General features: G+C 40.9%; 1 protein-coding gene and 1 long non-coding RNA gene across 2 annotated transcripts in view; one reads left to right on the top strand and one right to left on the bottom strand.

Moving 5' to 3' along the window:
* Nucleotides 1-7,791: 7,791 nt before the first annotated feature.
* LOC133040477 (uncharacterized) lies at nt 7,792-10,250 on the bottom strand. Its single transcript, XR_009688973.1, has 3 exons — nt 10,121-10,250; nt 9,008-9,100; nt 7,792-8,218 (listed from the first exon to the last, which is right to left on the bottom strand). It is a non-coding gene; the product is annotated as an uncharacterized LOC133040477 (long non-coding RNA).
* A 26-nt stretch (nt 10,251-10,276) lies between these two features.
* The window catches only part of TMCO1 (transmembrane and coiled-coil domains 1), a 64,880-nt gene continuing 58,284 nt past the window's right edge, over nt 10,277-16,872 (top strand). Inside the window, exons 1-2 of the mRNA XM_061120212.1 lie at nt 10,277-10,504; nt 10,920-10,997. Coding sequence (XP_060976195.1) covers nt 10,435-10,504; nt 10,920-10,997 — 148 coding nt within the window. The 5' untranslated portion in view covers nt 10,277-10,434. The remainder of the gene's footprint in view (nt 10,505-10,919; nt 10,998-16,872) is intronic.

Below are 16,872 nucleotides of genomic sequence, written 5' to 3' on the forward strand. Positions count from 1 at the left end.
ACTGATTATATTCTTCACAGCCAAAGATGGAGAAGCTCTATACAGTCAGCAAAAACAAGACCGGTAGCTAACTATGGCTCAGATCATGAACTCCTTATTGACAAATTCAGACTTAAATTGAAGAAAGTAGGGAAAACCACTAGACCATTCAGGTATAACCTAAATCAAATCCATTATGACTATACGGTGGAAGTGAGAAATAGATTTAAGGGACTATATCGGATAGACAGAGTGACTGATGAACTATGGACGGAGGTTCGTGACATTGTACAGGAGACAGGGATAAAGACCATCCCCATGGAAAAGGAATGCAAAAGGGCAAAATGGTTGTCTGAGGAGGCCTTACAAGTAGTTGTGAAAAGAAGAGAAACGAAAAGTAAAGGAGAAAAGGAAAGATATTCCCATTTGAATGCAGAGTTCCAAAGAATAGCAAGGAGAGATAAGAAAGCCTTCCTCAGCAATCAATGCAAAGAAATAGAGGAAAACAACAGAATGGGAAAGACTAGAGATCTCTTCAAGAAAATTAGAGATACCAAGGGAACATTTCATGCAAAGATGGGTTCAATAAAGGACAGAAATGGTATGGACCTAACAGAAGCAGAAGATATTAAGAAGAGGTGGCAAGAATACACAGAAGAGCTATAAAAAAATGATCTTCACGACCCAGATAATCACCATGGTGTGATCACCCACCTAGAGCCGGACATCCTGGAATGTGAAGTCAAGCGGGCCTTAGGAAGCATCACTATGCACAAAGTTAGTGGAGGTAATGGAATTCCAGTTGAGCTATTTCAAATCCTAAACGATGATGCTGTGAAAGTGCTGCGCTCAATATGCCAGCAAATTTGGAAAACAGCAGTGGCCACAGGACTGGAAAAGGCCAGTTTTCATTCCAATCCCAAAGAAAGGCAATGCCAAAGAATGCTCAAACTACCATACAATTGCACTCATCTCACACGCTAGTAAAGTAATGCTCAAAATTCTCCAAGCCAGGCTTCAGCAATACCTGAACCGTGAACTTCCAGATGTTCAAGCTGATTTTAGGAAAGGCAGAGAAACCAGAGATCAAATTGCCAACATCCACTGGATCATCAAAAAAGCAAGAGAGTTCCAGAAAAACATCTATTTCTGCTTTATTGACTATGCCAAAGCCTTTGACTGTGTGGATCACAATGAACTGTGGAAAATTCTGAAAGATGGGAATACCAGACCACCTGACCTGCCTCTCGAGAAACCTATATGCAGGTCAGGAAGCCACAGTTAGAACTGGACATGGAACAACAGACTGGCTCCAAATAGGAAAAGGAGTACGTCAAGGCTGTATATTGTCACCCTGCTTATTTAACTTATATGCAGACTACATCATGAGAAACTGATGGGCTGGAAGAAGCACAAGCTGGAATCAAGACTGCTGGGAGAAATATCAATAACCTCATATATGCAGATGACACCACCCTTATGGCAGAAAGTGAAGATGAACTAAAAAAGCCTCTTGATGAAAGTGAAAGAGGAGAGTGAAAAAGTTGGCTTAAAGCTTAACATTCAGAAAACTAAGATCATGGCATCTGGTCCCATCATTTCATGGGAAATAGATGGGGAAACAGTGGAAATAGTGTCAGACTTTATTTTTTTGGGCTGCAAAATCACTGCAGATGGTGAGTGCAGCCATGAAATTAAAAGACGCTTACTCCTTGGAAGGTAAGTTGTAACCAACCTAGACAGCATATTGAAAAGCAGAGACATTACTTTGCCAACAAAGGTCTCTCTAGTCAAGGCTACGGTTTTTCCAGTGGTCATGTATGGACATGAGAGTTGGACTATAAAGAAAGTTGAGCAACGAAGAACTGATGCTTTTGAACTGTGGTGTTGGAGAAGACTCTTGAGAGTCCTTTGGACTGCAAGGAAATCCAACCAGTCCATCATAAAGGAGATCAGTCCTGGGTGTTCATCGGAAGGACTGATGCTGAAGCTGAAACTCCAGTATTTTGGCCACCTCATACGAAGAGTTTACTCACTGGAAAAGACTCTGATGCTGGGAGGGATTGGGGGCAGGAGGAGAAGGGGACGACAGAGGATGAGATGGCTGGATGGCATCACCGACTCAATGCACATGAGTTTGAGTAAACTCCAGGAGTTGGTGATGGACAGGCAGGCCTGGCGAGCTGCGGTTCATGGGGTCACAAAGAGTCAGACAGGACTGGGCGACTGAACTGAACTGACTGAGACCCCTGGGCTGGGTTGCCTCAGGTCAAACAACTACCAGGGAGGGAGTACGACCCCACCCATCAAGCAGATAATTGGATTAAAGCTTAACTGAGCAAAGCCCTACCCACCAGAGCAAGATCTAGTTTTTCCCACCACCAGTCCCTCCCATCAGGAAGCTTACACCAGCCTCTTAGCCTTCTCCATCAGAGGGCAGAGAGAAGAAGCATGAACCACAGTCCCACAAAAATCACATTACAGGAAGTCAATGAGGATGAAAGAGCAGAAAGTTATGCCCCAGATGACAGGACAAGATAAAACCCCAGGGAAACAATTAAACAACTAAAAAACAACCAAATTCAGGATCTCAGGAAAATAGAGATGAATAAGAATAATACACTAGAAGGAATAAATAGAATTACTGAGGCAGAACGCTGGATAAATGACCTCGAGGACAGAATGGTGGAAATCACTGCTGCAGAACAGAATAGAGAAAAGAATAAGAAATGAAGACACCCTGAGAGAGCTCTAGGACAACATTAAATGCACCAACATTCACAATATAGCAGTCCCAGAAGGTGAAGAGAGAGAGAAAGGACTTGAGAAAATATTTGAAGAGATAATAGATGAAAATTTCCCTGACATGGGAAAGGAAATAGTCAACCAAGTTGCGGAAGCACAAAGAGTCACAGGCAGGAAAAACCCAAAGAGGACACATAGTAATCAGGACACATAGTAATCAGGACACATAGTAATCAAACTGACAAAAAGACAAAGATAAAATACTAAAAGCAACAAGGGAAAAGTGAGAAATAACATACCAGGGAACTCCCACCAGGCTATCAGCTAATTTCTCAACAGAAACTCTATAAGCCAGAAGGGAATGGTATGAGACATTTAAACCAATTAAAGGGAAGAATCTACAACCAAGACTACTATATCCAGTAAGACTCTCCTTCAGATTTGATGGAGAAATCAAAAGCTTTTCAGACAAGCAAAAGTTAAGAGAATTTAGCACCACCAAACCAGCTTTACAACAAATGATAAAGGAACTTCTCTAGGCCAGGAAACACAAAAGAAGGAATAAGACCTACAGAAAATAAACCCAAAACAATTAAGAAAATGGTAATAGGATCATATAGAAAATTACCTTAAGTGTAAATGGATTAAATGCACCAACCAAAAGAGACTGGCTGGGAAGATATGGAGTGTATATTAGATATACATGTGTGCATGCTAAGTCACTTCAGTCATGTTCAACTCTTTGCAACCCTACAGACTGTAGCCCACCAGGCTCCTCTGTCCATGGGATTTTCCAGGCAAGAATACTGGAGTGGATTGCTATGCTCTCCTCCAGGGGATCATCTTAATTCAGGGATCAAACCCACTTCTCTTATGTCTCTTACACTGGCAGGCAGGTTCTTCACCACTAGCACCACCTGGGAAGCCCCAGTAGTTAAATGTGCGTATATGCAATTCCACTTACCACATCACTTGCTTGACCCCCAAATTGTATTACATACATTGTTTTATACTGTTAGGTTAATCATGTTCCCATTACGGCTCGCAATGTAATGATCTTTTTTGTCTACTGACTGTGAAAACTGATAAATATTTTTTACTATTGTGATTACATAACTATTACTCAGTTAATACCACTGTAGCATGATTGGTCAATAGAAAAATAATAGAACTCTGTATCACCAAAACTACTATTTAATAGAAAAACCTGTAATCACTTTTTAAAATCCTGATGCATATCTTGGTTATCTTGGAATTTTTTGAAAAATACAAACACCCAGGTATTGTTTTATTTTCTCCAGAGCTCCAGATGTTTCTAATGAGCAGTCATGTTTAAAAACAACTGTACTATATGATGATCTTTTACTTTATCTAGGTTGTTTCAGTTTTTCTATTTCATATTCATTGCCCCCATTTCAATTAGTTTGTTTTCCAATTTCTCCTTCTCCTTTTTTTTTTGTATGTCCTTTCTCAAGACTTTATCAAGCATAGTAGCTTGATATATACATGTGAAATTGCTCAGTCGTGTCCAACTCTTTGCAACCCCGTGGACTGTAATCCACCAGGCTCCTCCATCCATGGGATTCTCCAGGCAAGAATACTGGAGTGGGTTGCCATTTCCTTCTCCAGGGGATCTTCCGGACCCAGGGATTGAACCCAGGTCTCCTGAATTGCAGGCAGACACTTTAACCTCTGAGCCATATATAGGTATATATATTTTGTATATATAAAAAATATTTTGTATATATATATTTTTTGTATGTATAGTTTCAGTTCAGTTCAGTCACTCAGTCGTGTCTGATTCTTTGCAAACCCGTGGACTGTAGCACATACATGTAATATGTATAATATATATATTTTAGAGAACTTATGAAATTTTGCCTAATTGAAACATTTATGACATTTTGATTCCACTTATTTGACTTAGTATGAATAGAATGCTAGATTTCTAATTAAAAAAATATGCAATTGTATAGCACAGGGAACTCTAGTAAAGATCTTGCAATAACCTATAATGGAAAATAATCTCAAAAATACACATGTATATGTATAAGCTTGCCGTGCACCTGAAACACTGTAAGTCAACTATATTTAAATACATGTATATATTAAAAACAATCATTTTCCTGCTTTTCTTTTTATTATCACCTATGTATATGTACATATACATATATATTCCTAAATACTGTTGGGTGGGGAACTTAGAAGTTATTAATATTATAAAGTCTACATCATGCTGTATGTAATCCTTACATACTTTTCACTCAATATTGTATTGATAGGATTAATCGAGGCATGCTTGCGTGCATGCTCAATTGCTTCAGTTGTGTCCGACTCTTTGTAACCCTATGGACTGTAGCCTGTCAGGCTCCTCTGTCCATGGGATTCTCCAGGCAAGAATACTGGAGTGGGCTGCCATACCCTCCTCCAGAGGATCCTCCTGACCCAGGGATCAAACCTGCGTCTCCTGCATTGCAGACGTTTTACCTACTGAGCCCCTGGAAAGCCCATTATTAAGGACTATAACTGTAGTACTGTATAATCTAGAATATATATCCTAATTTATCTATCCTCTATTTGTATATGGGCATTTCGGTTGTTTTAAGATTTTGATATTAAAGAGAATGCTCATATGAACAATCTCGTATATATCCTGTTCAAGTTTCTTTTGGGTATATACCTAGGAGCAAAATGGTAGGTCATGGGGTATGCAAATGTTTATCTCTATAGGGTAATGACAAACTTTTGAAGGGGGCTGTACCAATTTACACTCCCACTAGGATCAAAAGATTCTGCTGACCCATATCCTCTAGATATGGTCCAAGTTAATAAAATCTTTTAAAATTCATGGTACCATATGCACAATATCAAGCCTACCTTTTTAACTGTGTCTCAGGGTACAGTTCCCCCTTCATGGATAACAGCTTTGACATGCTGAAGAGGCTTGCATAAGTCTATGAAGCTATGAGCCATGCCGTGCAGCGAAGAGGAAATGTGGACCATTCCAATGCTCTTGCCGTGAGAACCCCACTGACAGTAAGAAAAGGCAAAAAGATATGACCCTGGAGCTCCAGAAAGAATGAAGGGCTGAAAAAACAAAAGCCAAAACCACGAAGCAACTGGGCTGAAGTGCATACAACACTCAGTTGTGGATGTGTCTGGTGGTGACAGTAAAGTCCAGTGCTGTAAAGAACAATACTGCATAGGAACCTGCAATGTTAGGTCCATGAATCAAGGTAAACTGGAATGGTCAAGCAGGAGATGACAAGACTGAACACTGACATCTTCGGAATCAGTAAAGTAAGATGGATGGGAATGGGCAAATTTAATTCAGATGATCATTATGTATACTACTATGGGTAAGAATCCCTTAGAAGGAATGGAGTAACCCTCTTACTCAACAAGAGTCCAATTCATTCATATTGCTGCACAACAATCAGCCACCACATCCATCTTCAGAACTTTTCATCTTCCCAAACTGAAATTCTGTGTCTATTAAACAATAACTCTTCTCTCTCTCCTCCTCCCAGTCCTGATCATCCACCATTCTACTTTGTATGTCTATGGATTGACTACTCTAAGTACATCATGGTGGAATCACACAGTATTTATCCTTTTGTAACTGGCTTATTTCACTCAGCATAATGTCTTCAAGGCTCATCTATGTTGTAGCATGTATTGGAATGTCCTTTTTAAGACTTAATAATTATATATATATATATAAGGAAAGTGTAAGTATATATGTAAGTATAAGGGAAGAAGAGAAACTGGAGTTTGGGTGAAAGAACTGCATAGATTCAGTTTGGAATATCCACATGAAAATGCCTAGTTGGCAGTTAGATACTAGGTCTGAGAATCAGAAAAAAAATTTCAGCTACCAGTGTATAGATGGTAACTAAAGCTATTGAAGAAAGCAAGGTCACCAGGAAAATGAATAGAATGAGAAAAAGCTAATCCAAGGATTATGTGCTAGGTGGTTTAATAAGAACCAAGAGTAACAGTTAACACTTACTGTGAACTTTCTACGAGCAAGTACCATTTTAAAAATACTTTACTCACGTAATTAAAAAAAAAAACCCTTTGGACTTAGGTGCTATTATCATTATGTCACTTAAGGAAACCATGGGACAGTGCAGTGAAAGAATTTGCCTAAAAGTGCACATCTACTTGAGTGGTGAAGCTAAGACTTGAAGACAGGTAGCCTGACTCCAGAACTTTGCCCCTAACCTTATATAAACCTTATAGTATTCTGGAAAGTAGATATTTTTACCTCCATTTCACATATTAAAAAAGAAAAAAAATGAGGCTCAGAGAAATTAAATTCCCTTCCAAAATAATACAGGTTGCATGAAGTAGGGTTACAATTTAAACCTAAAGGCCATATTCTTTCATACCTCAGTTGAGAGAAAGGATTTGATTTCTCTCATAATCTTTTACAATGCTAAGCCTGGTAGTAAATATAACTGTTACTACTAGTAATGTGAGAACACTGAAGTTCAGCTCCATCTTACCTTGTACAGAAAGTTACTCGAGGTTGTACCACAACATAAAAAAAAGAAAGTATAAACTAAGGCAGAAGATGTGGGTCCAGGAAATAGTGACTCCGATCCTAGAGAAGAGTGAGAGGAAGTCCCCAGACATAAGCCTTGTAATAGCCATAAAAATTAGAGCAGGACAGTGACTTTTTGGAGTGGTCTTCAGGGACAAAACTTTAAAACTTAAAAATTAGTACAACTGAGTGCTTAAAGACATGATAAAGGAATCTGGTAGCATGCAATAAAGACGTCATTGAATTGCCTCTAGCACTATCCTTCCACAAGAAGGTCACAGCATTGCCCTAGAGAGGGCTTCTCAGGTGGCGCTGGTGGTAAAGAATCCACCCACCGAGGCAGTAGACATAAAAGACAAGAGTTCAATCCCTTGGTCAGGAAGATACCCTGAAGAAGGGAATGGCAACACACTTCAGTATTCTTGCCTGAAGAATTCAATGGACAGAGAAGTCTGTCAGGCTCCTATGCATCCACTGGGTCGCAAACAGCTGGATATGACTCAGCAACTAACACACACAGAGAAGGAAATGTTAACCTAACAGTAGACAGTTTGGTAGTAAGTATTAACTGAGGAATAATTTAAATGCTTTTTATTACATTTTAACACCTCTGGATGAGCTGCATCTTACAATCATGGTTTTATTATTTTCTTTCTTAGCAGTACATAAAATAATAGCATGTTGGATTTGATCAAATGCACGTGCCACAGTTTTATATGTTTTATAATATACTCTAATTTAATCTTCATAATGGTTTCATGTAGTTGATGCTATTACTATTTTACAGGTAAGGAAATCGAGGCTCAAAGATGTTACCATGTTCAAGGACTGCTGTCAATTAAGTGGAAAAACAAGTACTACAAACCAGGTATAGAGAACTCCCTGGCGGTTCAGTGATTAGGACTCAGTGCTTTCACTGCCGGGCCCCAGGTTCGATCAGCAAGTCTTGTGGCATGATGGCAAAAAAAGAAAAAAAAAAAGAGACAGAAAGGAAATCAAGAGAGAAAACCAAGTTTAACTTCAAAGGTCATGCTCTGTTGTACCTCAACATTTACCATGGGTGATACAAAGCTGAATAAAAACCATCCAAGTTGAATAGTTCAAATGGGATGAAGCTTTTCCAGCTCCTCTAGAAAGAGCCAACCTTGCCCCCCTCTGTGCTCGTAACATTTTGTGAACATCTCTGTGGATGCAAAACGTCACTTGCCATGTCAGCAAACATCAAGCCCTCAGCCACTATTCAGCCCTGAGGGAGCTGAGGGAAGAGACAAACAGGCTGCCCACCACCAAGCTGTCAGCCACCGCTGTTGTCCCCAGTGGTGCACCCTGAGGGGATTCAGGAAGGATACTGGACCTAGATAGTTAAGGTGCATATCAAAAGAAAAACTTCAATAAGCCCAGACTCTAGCATCTTCCCATATATGGCTAAATTCATTAACTTGAGATGTCTGGCTTTTCTTTAATTAGCAGTGACCTTTCACTTCCAACCCGGTTGTTGTTGTAAAAACTCCTCCTGGCTCCTCCCATACCCCTTTGGAGCAGTCCCTCAGAGCTTCTTGGCTGCCTTCAGGGCTTAAGGCCTCAGAAAGACTTCCGAACAAAAACGTTAACTCCCAACTTTGAGGTTGTAAGGTGGTTTTTGTTTTTTTTGTTTTTTTTTTTCAGTCAACACCTCTCTTACATCTTATTATAACATGTAACTTCCAAGGAAGTCAGGAATAGTATCTTAATTACCGTTTCCAATCACCGTAGTGTCTACCAGTGATCCTCACACACGTAGTAGAAGCTCAATGTCGTTAAAAGGAAACAGGATGTCTGCCACTAAGTCTAAAGAGGAGACAAGAAATGCATATATAAGAAATAAAGGCCAAATACAGTTGTTACAGGGAAGTTATAAATAAAGTGCATTGGTGTTTAGGAGAAAAGAACACAGAATAGGAAGTACAAGTTAAGGGGAGGTAGTTCCGCCAGCTACCTGATTTTCATACACACACACACAGACATAAATCAGTCTGGAAAAGCTGCAAAGGCTGAAACTAAGCTGCTGAGACAACTTCTTTCTTCAACCATTTTTCCTGTATGGCAGGCGGATTCTTTACTTTCTGAGCCACCAGGGAAGTCCTTTAATAAGTTACCAGCATTTATAGATTAGAACATTTAAAATTTCACATAACTCAGATTTGGGGATTTTCTTGAAAAATGGGACGATATTGGAAACTGGGTGCTCATTCTCCAAGGTAAATTGGTTACAAGCATCAATGGTTCCTTTCAGATCAAGTTCGCGCTCCCTTAATCACTGTAGTACCTCCCACCATTTTCTTAAGCCCACCCTGTGTAATGGTGGTTATTGGAGTGTATGTATGATCACCCTCTAAGACATGCCGCTCACTGCTCTATTACACACCAGGTATTTTCAAGGACTGCGTTGCCTTTCTCCACAACACTGACTCCTCTAATCCACTGCTTCAACTCTTTTCATTAACCCCCTCTGACCACCTGCTGGACCAGGTCCCCGCAGCATTCTGATCACACCTCTATAAAAGTTCTAATCACATCGTATGCACAAGTTTCTCTCCTTTGCTAGGATGGGAGTGCCTGGAAGCCAGCGGCCTTGGGCTCACTAATGTTCGCGCCTCCAGCCCCAAACCCGTGGCCTGGAACCTAAACAGAGTTTAGGTATGTGTGTTTGGAAGCCAATTTCCCCACTTTTGGCAAACCGAAACTAAACTATCTACTCGGCCTTAAATGTGGAACTGAGACAGAAATACAGACAAACAGACGAGTCAAAACACGCACACTCGGGGCGAAAAGAAAGAGCACCCCAGTACCGCAGCTAACAGACGTTACCAGAGGAACTCGGACCGCTACAACTAGGTCTCAGGCACTCCAGCTCCACCTCTCGCGAGGTTGGGCTTGAAATCCAGCCCATATGACCCAGAAACTCGCATCGCGGTTTCCGCAGGATTCTCGCGGCAACAGGGCACGCCAGAATGAGCACTTCCGGCGCTGCGCCCAGGAAGCGGAAGTGAGACTTCCTGTCTGTCAGAGTCGGGGTGTTACTCCGCGGTCCTGAAATCTAGGAAAATCGTTTTCGCTTCACTTTCTCTGGCTGTCAAGGGCTTCCCTCGTGGAGAGTGGGAGTGCAGAGAGTGAAGCCCGAGATGAGCACGATGTTCGCAGACACGCTGCTCATCGTTTTTATCTCCGTGTGCACGGCTCTGCTCGCCGAGGGTGAGAGTAGCTGTTTATTTTTGGCGTGTGATCAGACCCGGAGGGAAGGGAAGGATCCTAGGCCCGGGGTCCCTCGAGCCTCCAAGGGAGAAGTCACGAGCCTTGCTTCCTTTGGTGGCGGTGGGGATGGGTCTCATGTACTCTACTTCAGGGAATCTTACCTTCAGGACTGGGAGGGAATCCAGAGTGGAATCCATTGCCAGGTTTCTCCGGTCCAGGGTAGATTTCATTGGCGTGTTTGTGGCGACAACTTCGAATCGTTTCATAGTTGTTTTGGTTGAACATCAGTTGTTAAGCACTAGTGAATATAAAGCAAAAAATCGAAATCCATTCTTACCTAACAGTAACCACTAATAAGGGTTGTTGTGACGATTCCAAACATTTCTCTGTTAACATGCTGCTTTTAATGCTTCAGGTATAACTTGGGTCCTGGTTTACAGGACAGACAAATACAAGAGACTGAAGGCCGAAGTGGAAAAACAGAGTAAAAAATGTAAGTATACCAACATCCTTTAGAAACAAGTCAGGTTTACTGAAGTGCGTGTTCACAGTATTTTAGTAGCACCAACTGTTATAAAATTTTATAAGAATACAAAGGTGAATCCTACTTGAAGTCTGTTTAGAAATATAAGACTTTTATGCAAAATATGTACTGCAAACCTCAGCAGAGCGACTCACAGGAGCAGTACTTGTTATGTGTTGTGGTAATTCTAAAGAAGATATCCCGTTCAGTTGTGAGGGGCCACGAAAGCCTTTGTGATGCAGATAGCCTTGGAGTCCTTGGGTGGTTAGAATTTGGACAGAGGATGAGATGGGGAAGGATTCCAGGAAAAGAAGATAGCATATGTGCAAAAAATGTGGAAATTTTAACAAGATGTGTTTGGAGAACATTAGGTCATTATGATTGGTGTCAAGGTTAAATGGTGTCTTTAGGGATAAGCCCAATTTTCAGTTGGGTCTGATGGTTGAAGGAATATTTGATAAAAGGGTTAAGAGCAAGTCGAATTGTTTTTGAAATAAAATAGGAATTCCACAGGATACAGCTGAGGGAGCTGCTAGAGGTATAATGTGGATGGTTCTGTATAGGCTTGGTCTGATTTTCTGTCTTCTGTCTTATAAAGATTAACTTTCACATCTTAACTTTCAGTATTCCATAACTTTTCTGTATGTATTCATAGGAGTTTGAAGTCTTCTTTCTTATAACATGCCATTTCTGATATCCACATAGCAACCATTTGTGTAAATATTGTTGTATAAATATTTTTCTTCCTTTGTAAAAAAGGAAATTGAAACTCAGAAAGGTTAAATGACATGTTAATGTATCAGAGCAAACAAAGAATTAGAAACCAAACCCAGACCTTTCAAGTTACAGTTTATGGTTCCTTCACTTATTCAGTGTTGATAATGTACCTCAACATATTTAAAGCCAAACTCATTATCTTTACCTTCACACATGTGATCCTTTTTTAGGATTTCTGTATTTGGAGAATGGTACTTCCTTGCTTCCAATGGTACAAGCCAGAAACTTTGCTATACTTTCTTCATTTGGCTTTCAGGACACCACTTTCTTGGTTTTGCTTTTGTTGATTGGTCATTCTTTTGCAGTTTCCTTGTTGGTTCCTCTTCTTGACCTCTTACTGGGAGTGACCCAATTTTTTTTTTTCCTCTATACTTTTTTTTTTAATTGAAGGATAATTGCTTTACAGAATTTTGTTGCTTTCTGTCAAACATCAACATGAATCAGCCATAAGTATACATATATCCCCTCCTGCCCCATCCCACCCCATCCCACCCCTCTAGGTTGATATGAGCTCCTGTTTGAGTTTCCTGAGCCATACAGCAAATTCCCAGTGGCTATCTATTTTACATATGGTAATATAAGTTTCCATGTTATTCTTTCCACATGTCTCACCCTCTCCTCCCCTCTCCCTGTGTCCGTAAGTCTGTACTCTGTGTCTGTTTCTCCATTAGTGGTCCCTCAGGCATGTCTGACTCTTTCTGACCCCATGGACTGTAACCCACCATACTCCTCTGTCCATGGGATTTTTCCAGGCAAGAGTACTGGAGTGGGTTGCCATTTCCTTCTCCAGAGGATCTTCCTGACCCAGGTATCGAACCCGGGTCTCCCGCATTGTAGGCAGACCCTTTACCATCTGAGCCACCAGTTGCTGCCCTGTAAAAAAGTTCTTCAGTACCATTCTTCTAGATTCTATATATATGTGTTAGAATATGATATTTATCTTTCTCTTTCTGACACACTTCATTCTGTATACTAGGTTCTAGTTTCATCCACCTCATCAGAACTGACTCAAATGCATTCCCTTTCATGGCTGAGTAATACTCTATTGTGTGTATGTATCACAACTTCTGTACTGATTCTTTTTTTTTTTAATTTATTTATTTTAATTGGAGGCTAATTACAATATTGTAGTGGTTTTTCCCATACATTGACATGAAATCAGTGATGGGTGTACATGTGTCCCCCATCTTGAACCCTCCTCCCACCTCCCTCCCCATCCCATGCCTCAGGGTTGTCCCTGAGCACCCTGAGCACCCCGTCTCATGCTTTGAACCTGGACTGGCGATCTGTTTCACATAAGGTAATATACATGTTTCAGTGCTGTTCTCTCAACTCATCCCACCCTCACCTTCTCCCACAGAGCCCAAAAGTCTGTCTATTTTGCTGTCTTGCATATAGGGTCATTGTTATCATATTTCTAAATTCCATATATATGCATTAATATACTGTTTCGGTTTTTTTCTTTCTGACTTCCTTCACTCTATATAATAAGCTCCAGTCTCGTCCACCTCATTAAGAACTGATTCAAATGTGTTCTTTTTAATAGCTGTACTCAGCTATTCCATTGTGTATATGTACCACACCTTTCTTATCCATTCATCTGCCAGTGGACATTTAGGTTGCTTCCATGTCCTAGCTGTTGTAAACAGTGCTGTGATGAACATTGGGGTACATGTGTCTCTTTCAATTCTGGCTTCCTCGGTGTGAATGCACAGCAGTGGGATTGCTGGGTCGTCTAGTCAAGGCTGTGGTTTTTCCAGTAGTCATGTATGGATGTGAGAGTTGGACTATAAAGAAAGCTGAGCACAGAAGAATTGATGCTTTTGAACTGTGGTGTTGGAGAAGACTCTTGAGAGTCCCTTGGACTGCAAGGAGATCCAGCCATCCATCCTAAAGGAGATCAGTCCTGAGTGTTCATTGGAAGGACTGATGTTGAAGCTGAAACTCCAATCTTTTGGCCACCTGATGCGAAGAGCTGGCTCATTTGGAAAGACCCTGATGTTGGGAAAGATTGAAGGCGGGAGGAGAAGGGGACGACAGAGGATGAGATGGTTGGATGGCATGTCCAACTCAATGGACATGAGTTTGGGTAGATTCTGGGAGTTGGTGGTGGACAGGGAGGCCTGGCGTGCTGTGGTTCATGGGGTCGCAAAGAGTCGGACACAACTGAGCAACTGAACTGAACTGATGGCAGTTCTGTTTCTAGTTTTTAAGGAATCTCCACACTGTTCTCCATAGTGGCTGTACTAGTTTGCATTCCCACCACCAGTGTTAGGGGGTTCCCTTTTCTCCGCACCCTCTCCAGCATTTATCGTTTGTAGACTTTTTGATAGCGGCCATCCTGACCAGTGTGTGTACTCTTTTAATAAACTCACTTATGTGCTCTATTTGCCATTGACCTCCAGATGGATGTCCTTAGTCTTTTATCCTTAATGCAAGATTCAGATATCCAATTATCAACTTGTTAATTCTACTGGAAGGTCTAATAATCATCTCAAACCTAACCTGTCCAAATTGAACTCTTGTTCCTCACTTCTAAGCCTATTATGTATGTAACCTTCACAATCTTGGTCAGTGGTAACACTGTCCCTCCACGTGTTCAGGACATAATCCTTCTGTTGTTATCTTTAATTTTTCTCTCACAGCCACATCCAGTACTGTTGGCCTGCCTTCAGATATATCCACAGTCTGATGACTTTATATCATCTCCACTGCTAACTACCAGAGTCTAAGCTGCCATCATTCTTTGCAGAATTATTATAATAGCGTTCAAATGTTCCTGTTTCCCTGTAGTCTATTCCCAAGAGAGCAACCAGAATAATCCTTTTTCATAGAATATCAGTTCATGTCCCTCCTCTACTCATAACTCTGTGATGGTGTCCGATTTCACTCAGAGGAAAAAACCACAAAGTTTTTAGAGGTCCCAAGTTACAGCTCTGAGCTTCTTTCCTTCTCACTCAGTGTGCTCCACCCTCGCTGACCTGTTGCTGTTCCTCACTACACGTCAGCCTCACTCCTATGTCAAGACCTTTCTGATGGCTGTGCCCAGTACGTAGGATGTTCTTCCCTATCAAATCTGCTTACCTAACCCTCATGCGTGCTTAGTCGCTGAGTCATGTCCAACTCTTAGCAACCCCATGGACTGTAGCCCGCCAGGCTCCTCTGTCCATGGGGATTCTCCAGGCAAGAATACTGGAGTGGGTTGCCATGCCCTCCTCCAGGGGATCTTCCAACCCAGGGATCAAACCCAGATCTTCAACATTGCAGGTGGATTCTTTACCAGCTGAGCCACTAGGGAAACCCAAGAATACTGGAGTGGGTAGCCTATCCCCTCTCCAGGCGATCGTCCTGACCCAGGAATTGAACTGGAGTCTTCTGCATTGCAGGCAGATTCTTTGCCAGCTGAGGTTCCAGGGAAGCCTATATCTTCATATCTTTAAATCTTTGTAGCTCACCTCAGTGAGTCTTAACTTGGCCACCGTATTTAAAACTGCTCTACCACTGCTACTCCTCATCTCCTTTATCCTCCTCTGTTTTGTTTTGATTCATCTGCTAGAATGACACTTCACTGGAGCAGGATGCTTTTTTTTTGTTTGTTTTTAATCGTTTTTGTGTACTGAGTTATCCTATACACCTAGAACAGTGGTTGGCACATACTCAATGTCTAATAAATATTTGTTGATTCAGATACTTTCTTCTGTCACACTGTATGTGCAGTCCATTGTCAAGACCTGATTTTATTGTCCTCCTGAATTGTTTTCAGTCTTTCCACATCTCTTCATTTCCACCACCATCACCCAGTCTAAATTTCTATCAAGTTTCATTTAGTCTACTGTGACAGCCTCCTCATTGGTCTACCTGCTGCTGCTCAAATGTCCTCCATACAGAAACACCTGGAGTAATTTTTCAAAACACAAATCTGATTATGTTACTTTTCCTTCTTAAAACACTCAATTTTTCCCCTTCCTTTGAGGACAACAGTGTGGCCTGCAAAGTCCAGCATGGTCATATGCCTCCCTGTCTCCTCTCTGACCACATCTGTACCATGTTTTTCCCTACTCTTCCTCTAGCCGTCGTCTGAACTAATTTTGCTTTTTCCTACTATGCAGTTGGACTTTTGTACTACTTTTTCCTTTGGGATAATTTTCCTTTCTCATTTTGTATAATGAACTCCTACTCATTCTTCAGATCTCAAAGCCTTTATTTAGTCTCCCCTATCATGATTCCTAATTTATACAGCTACTTCTCCTTAGAGAACTTGTCATAATTATAATTTTATCTGTGTATGATTATTATTGTTTGAATAATGTCCTCTCCCCAACTAAACTTATCATTTCTATGAGACAAAGGCCATTGTATCTCTAGTACTTAGCACAGTGCCTGACATAGATTTGATACTGATAGCTTACGGTGAACAATGTTGGATTTGTGATCTCTGAAGATTTAGCTTTGGGACCAGGGACCAGGCTTGATCACTCAAGAGCTTTTGTGTAGGAGTTTTATTAAAGTATAAAAGGGACAGAGAAAGCTTCTGACACAGACATCAGAAGGGGGTTGGAGAGTGCCCCCACTCACTACTAGCCTTATCAAGGCCTTCTATACTTCTACTAGACCCACTCCCACAACATACATCTTAAATTAACAAGATTAGATCTAACAATAGAAAGGTCTTACAAGACCCACTCCACAATATACATCTTAAGATAAGGAGGTTAGCCAGAAGGTTCTTGTTAAGGAGAAACATGTCCTAATTGTTATATTGACTAAGACAAAGCAATGTAGACAAAAATGTTTGCCCTTTTCTCGTCCTTGAGAACCCCAGACCTCTTCCTCCTTGAGGGCCCCAGACTCCTTATCAACCTACCTAACCTATCAATGCTTGATAAAAGTGTGTTGAATATATTAAAGAATAAACTAATTCTGTAACAACACCACATGTATTCTTTGTGAGAGATTGTTCTGTTCTGATCATAAACTAGTTAGCCAGCATGTAGCAGCATTCATAGACAAATTTCTTCATATCATATGTATCATGGAGTAGTCTTATGAAATATAAAACACATTTAAC

Source organism: Dama dama, chromosome 20, assembly GCF_033118175.1.
Source record: "Dama dama isolate Ldn47 chromosome 20, ASM3311817v1, whole genome shotgun sequence".
In the NCBI taxonomy this organism is placed as follows: Eukaryota; Metazoa; Chordata; class Mammalia; order Artiodactyla; family Cervidae; genus Dama; species Dama dama.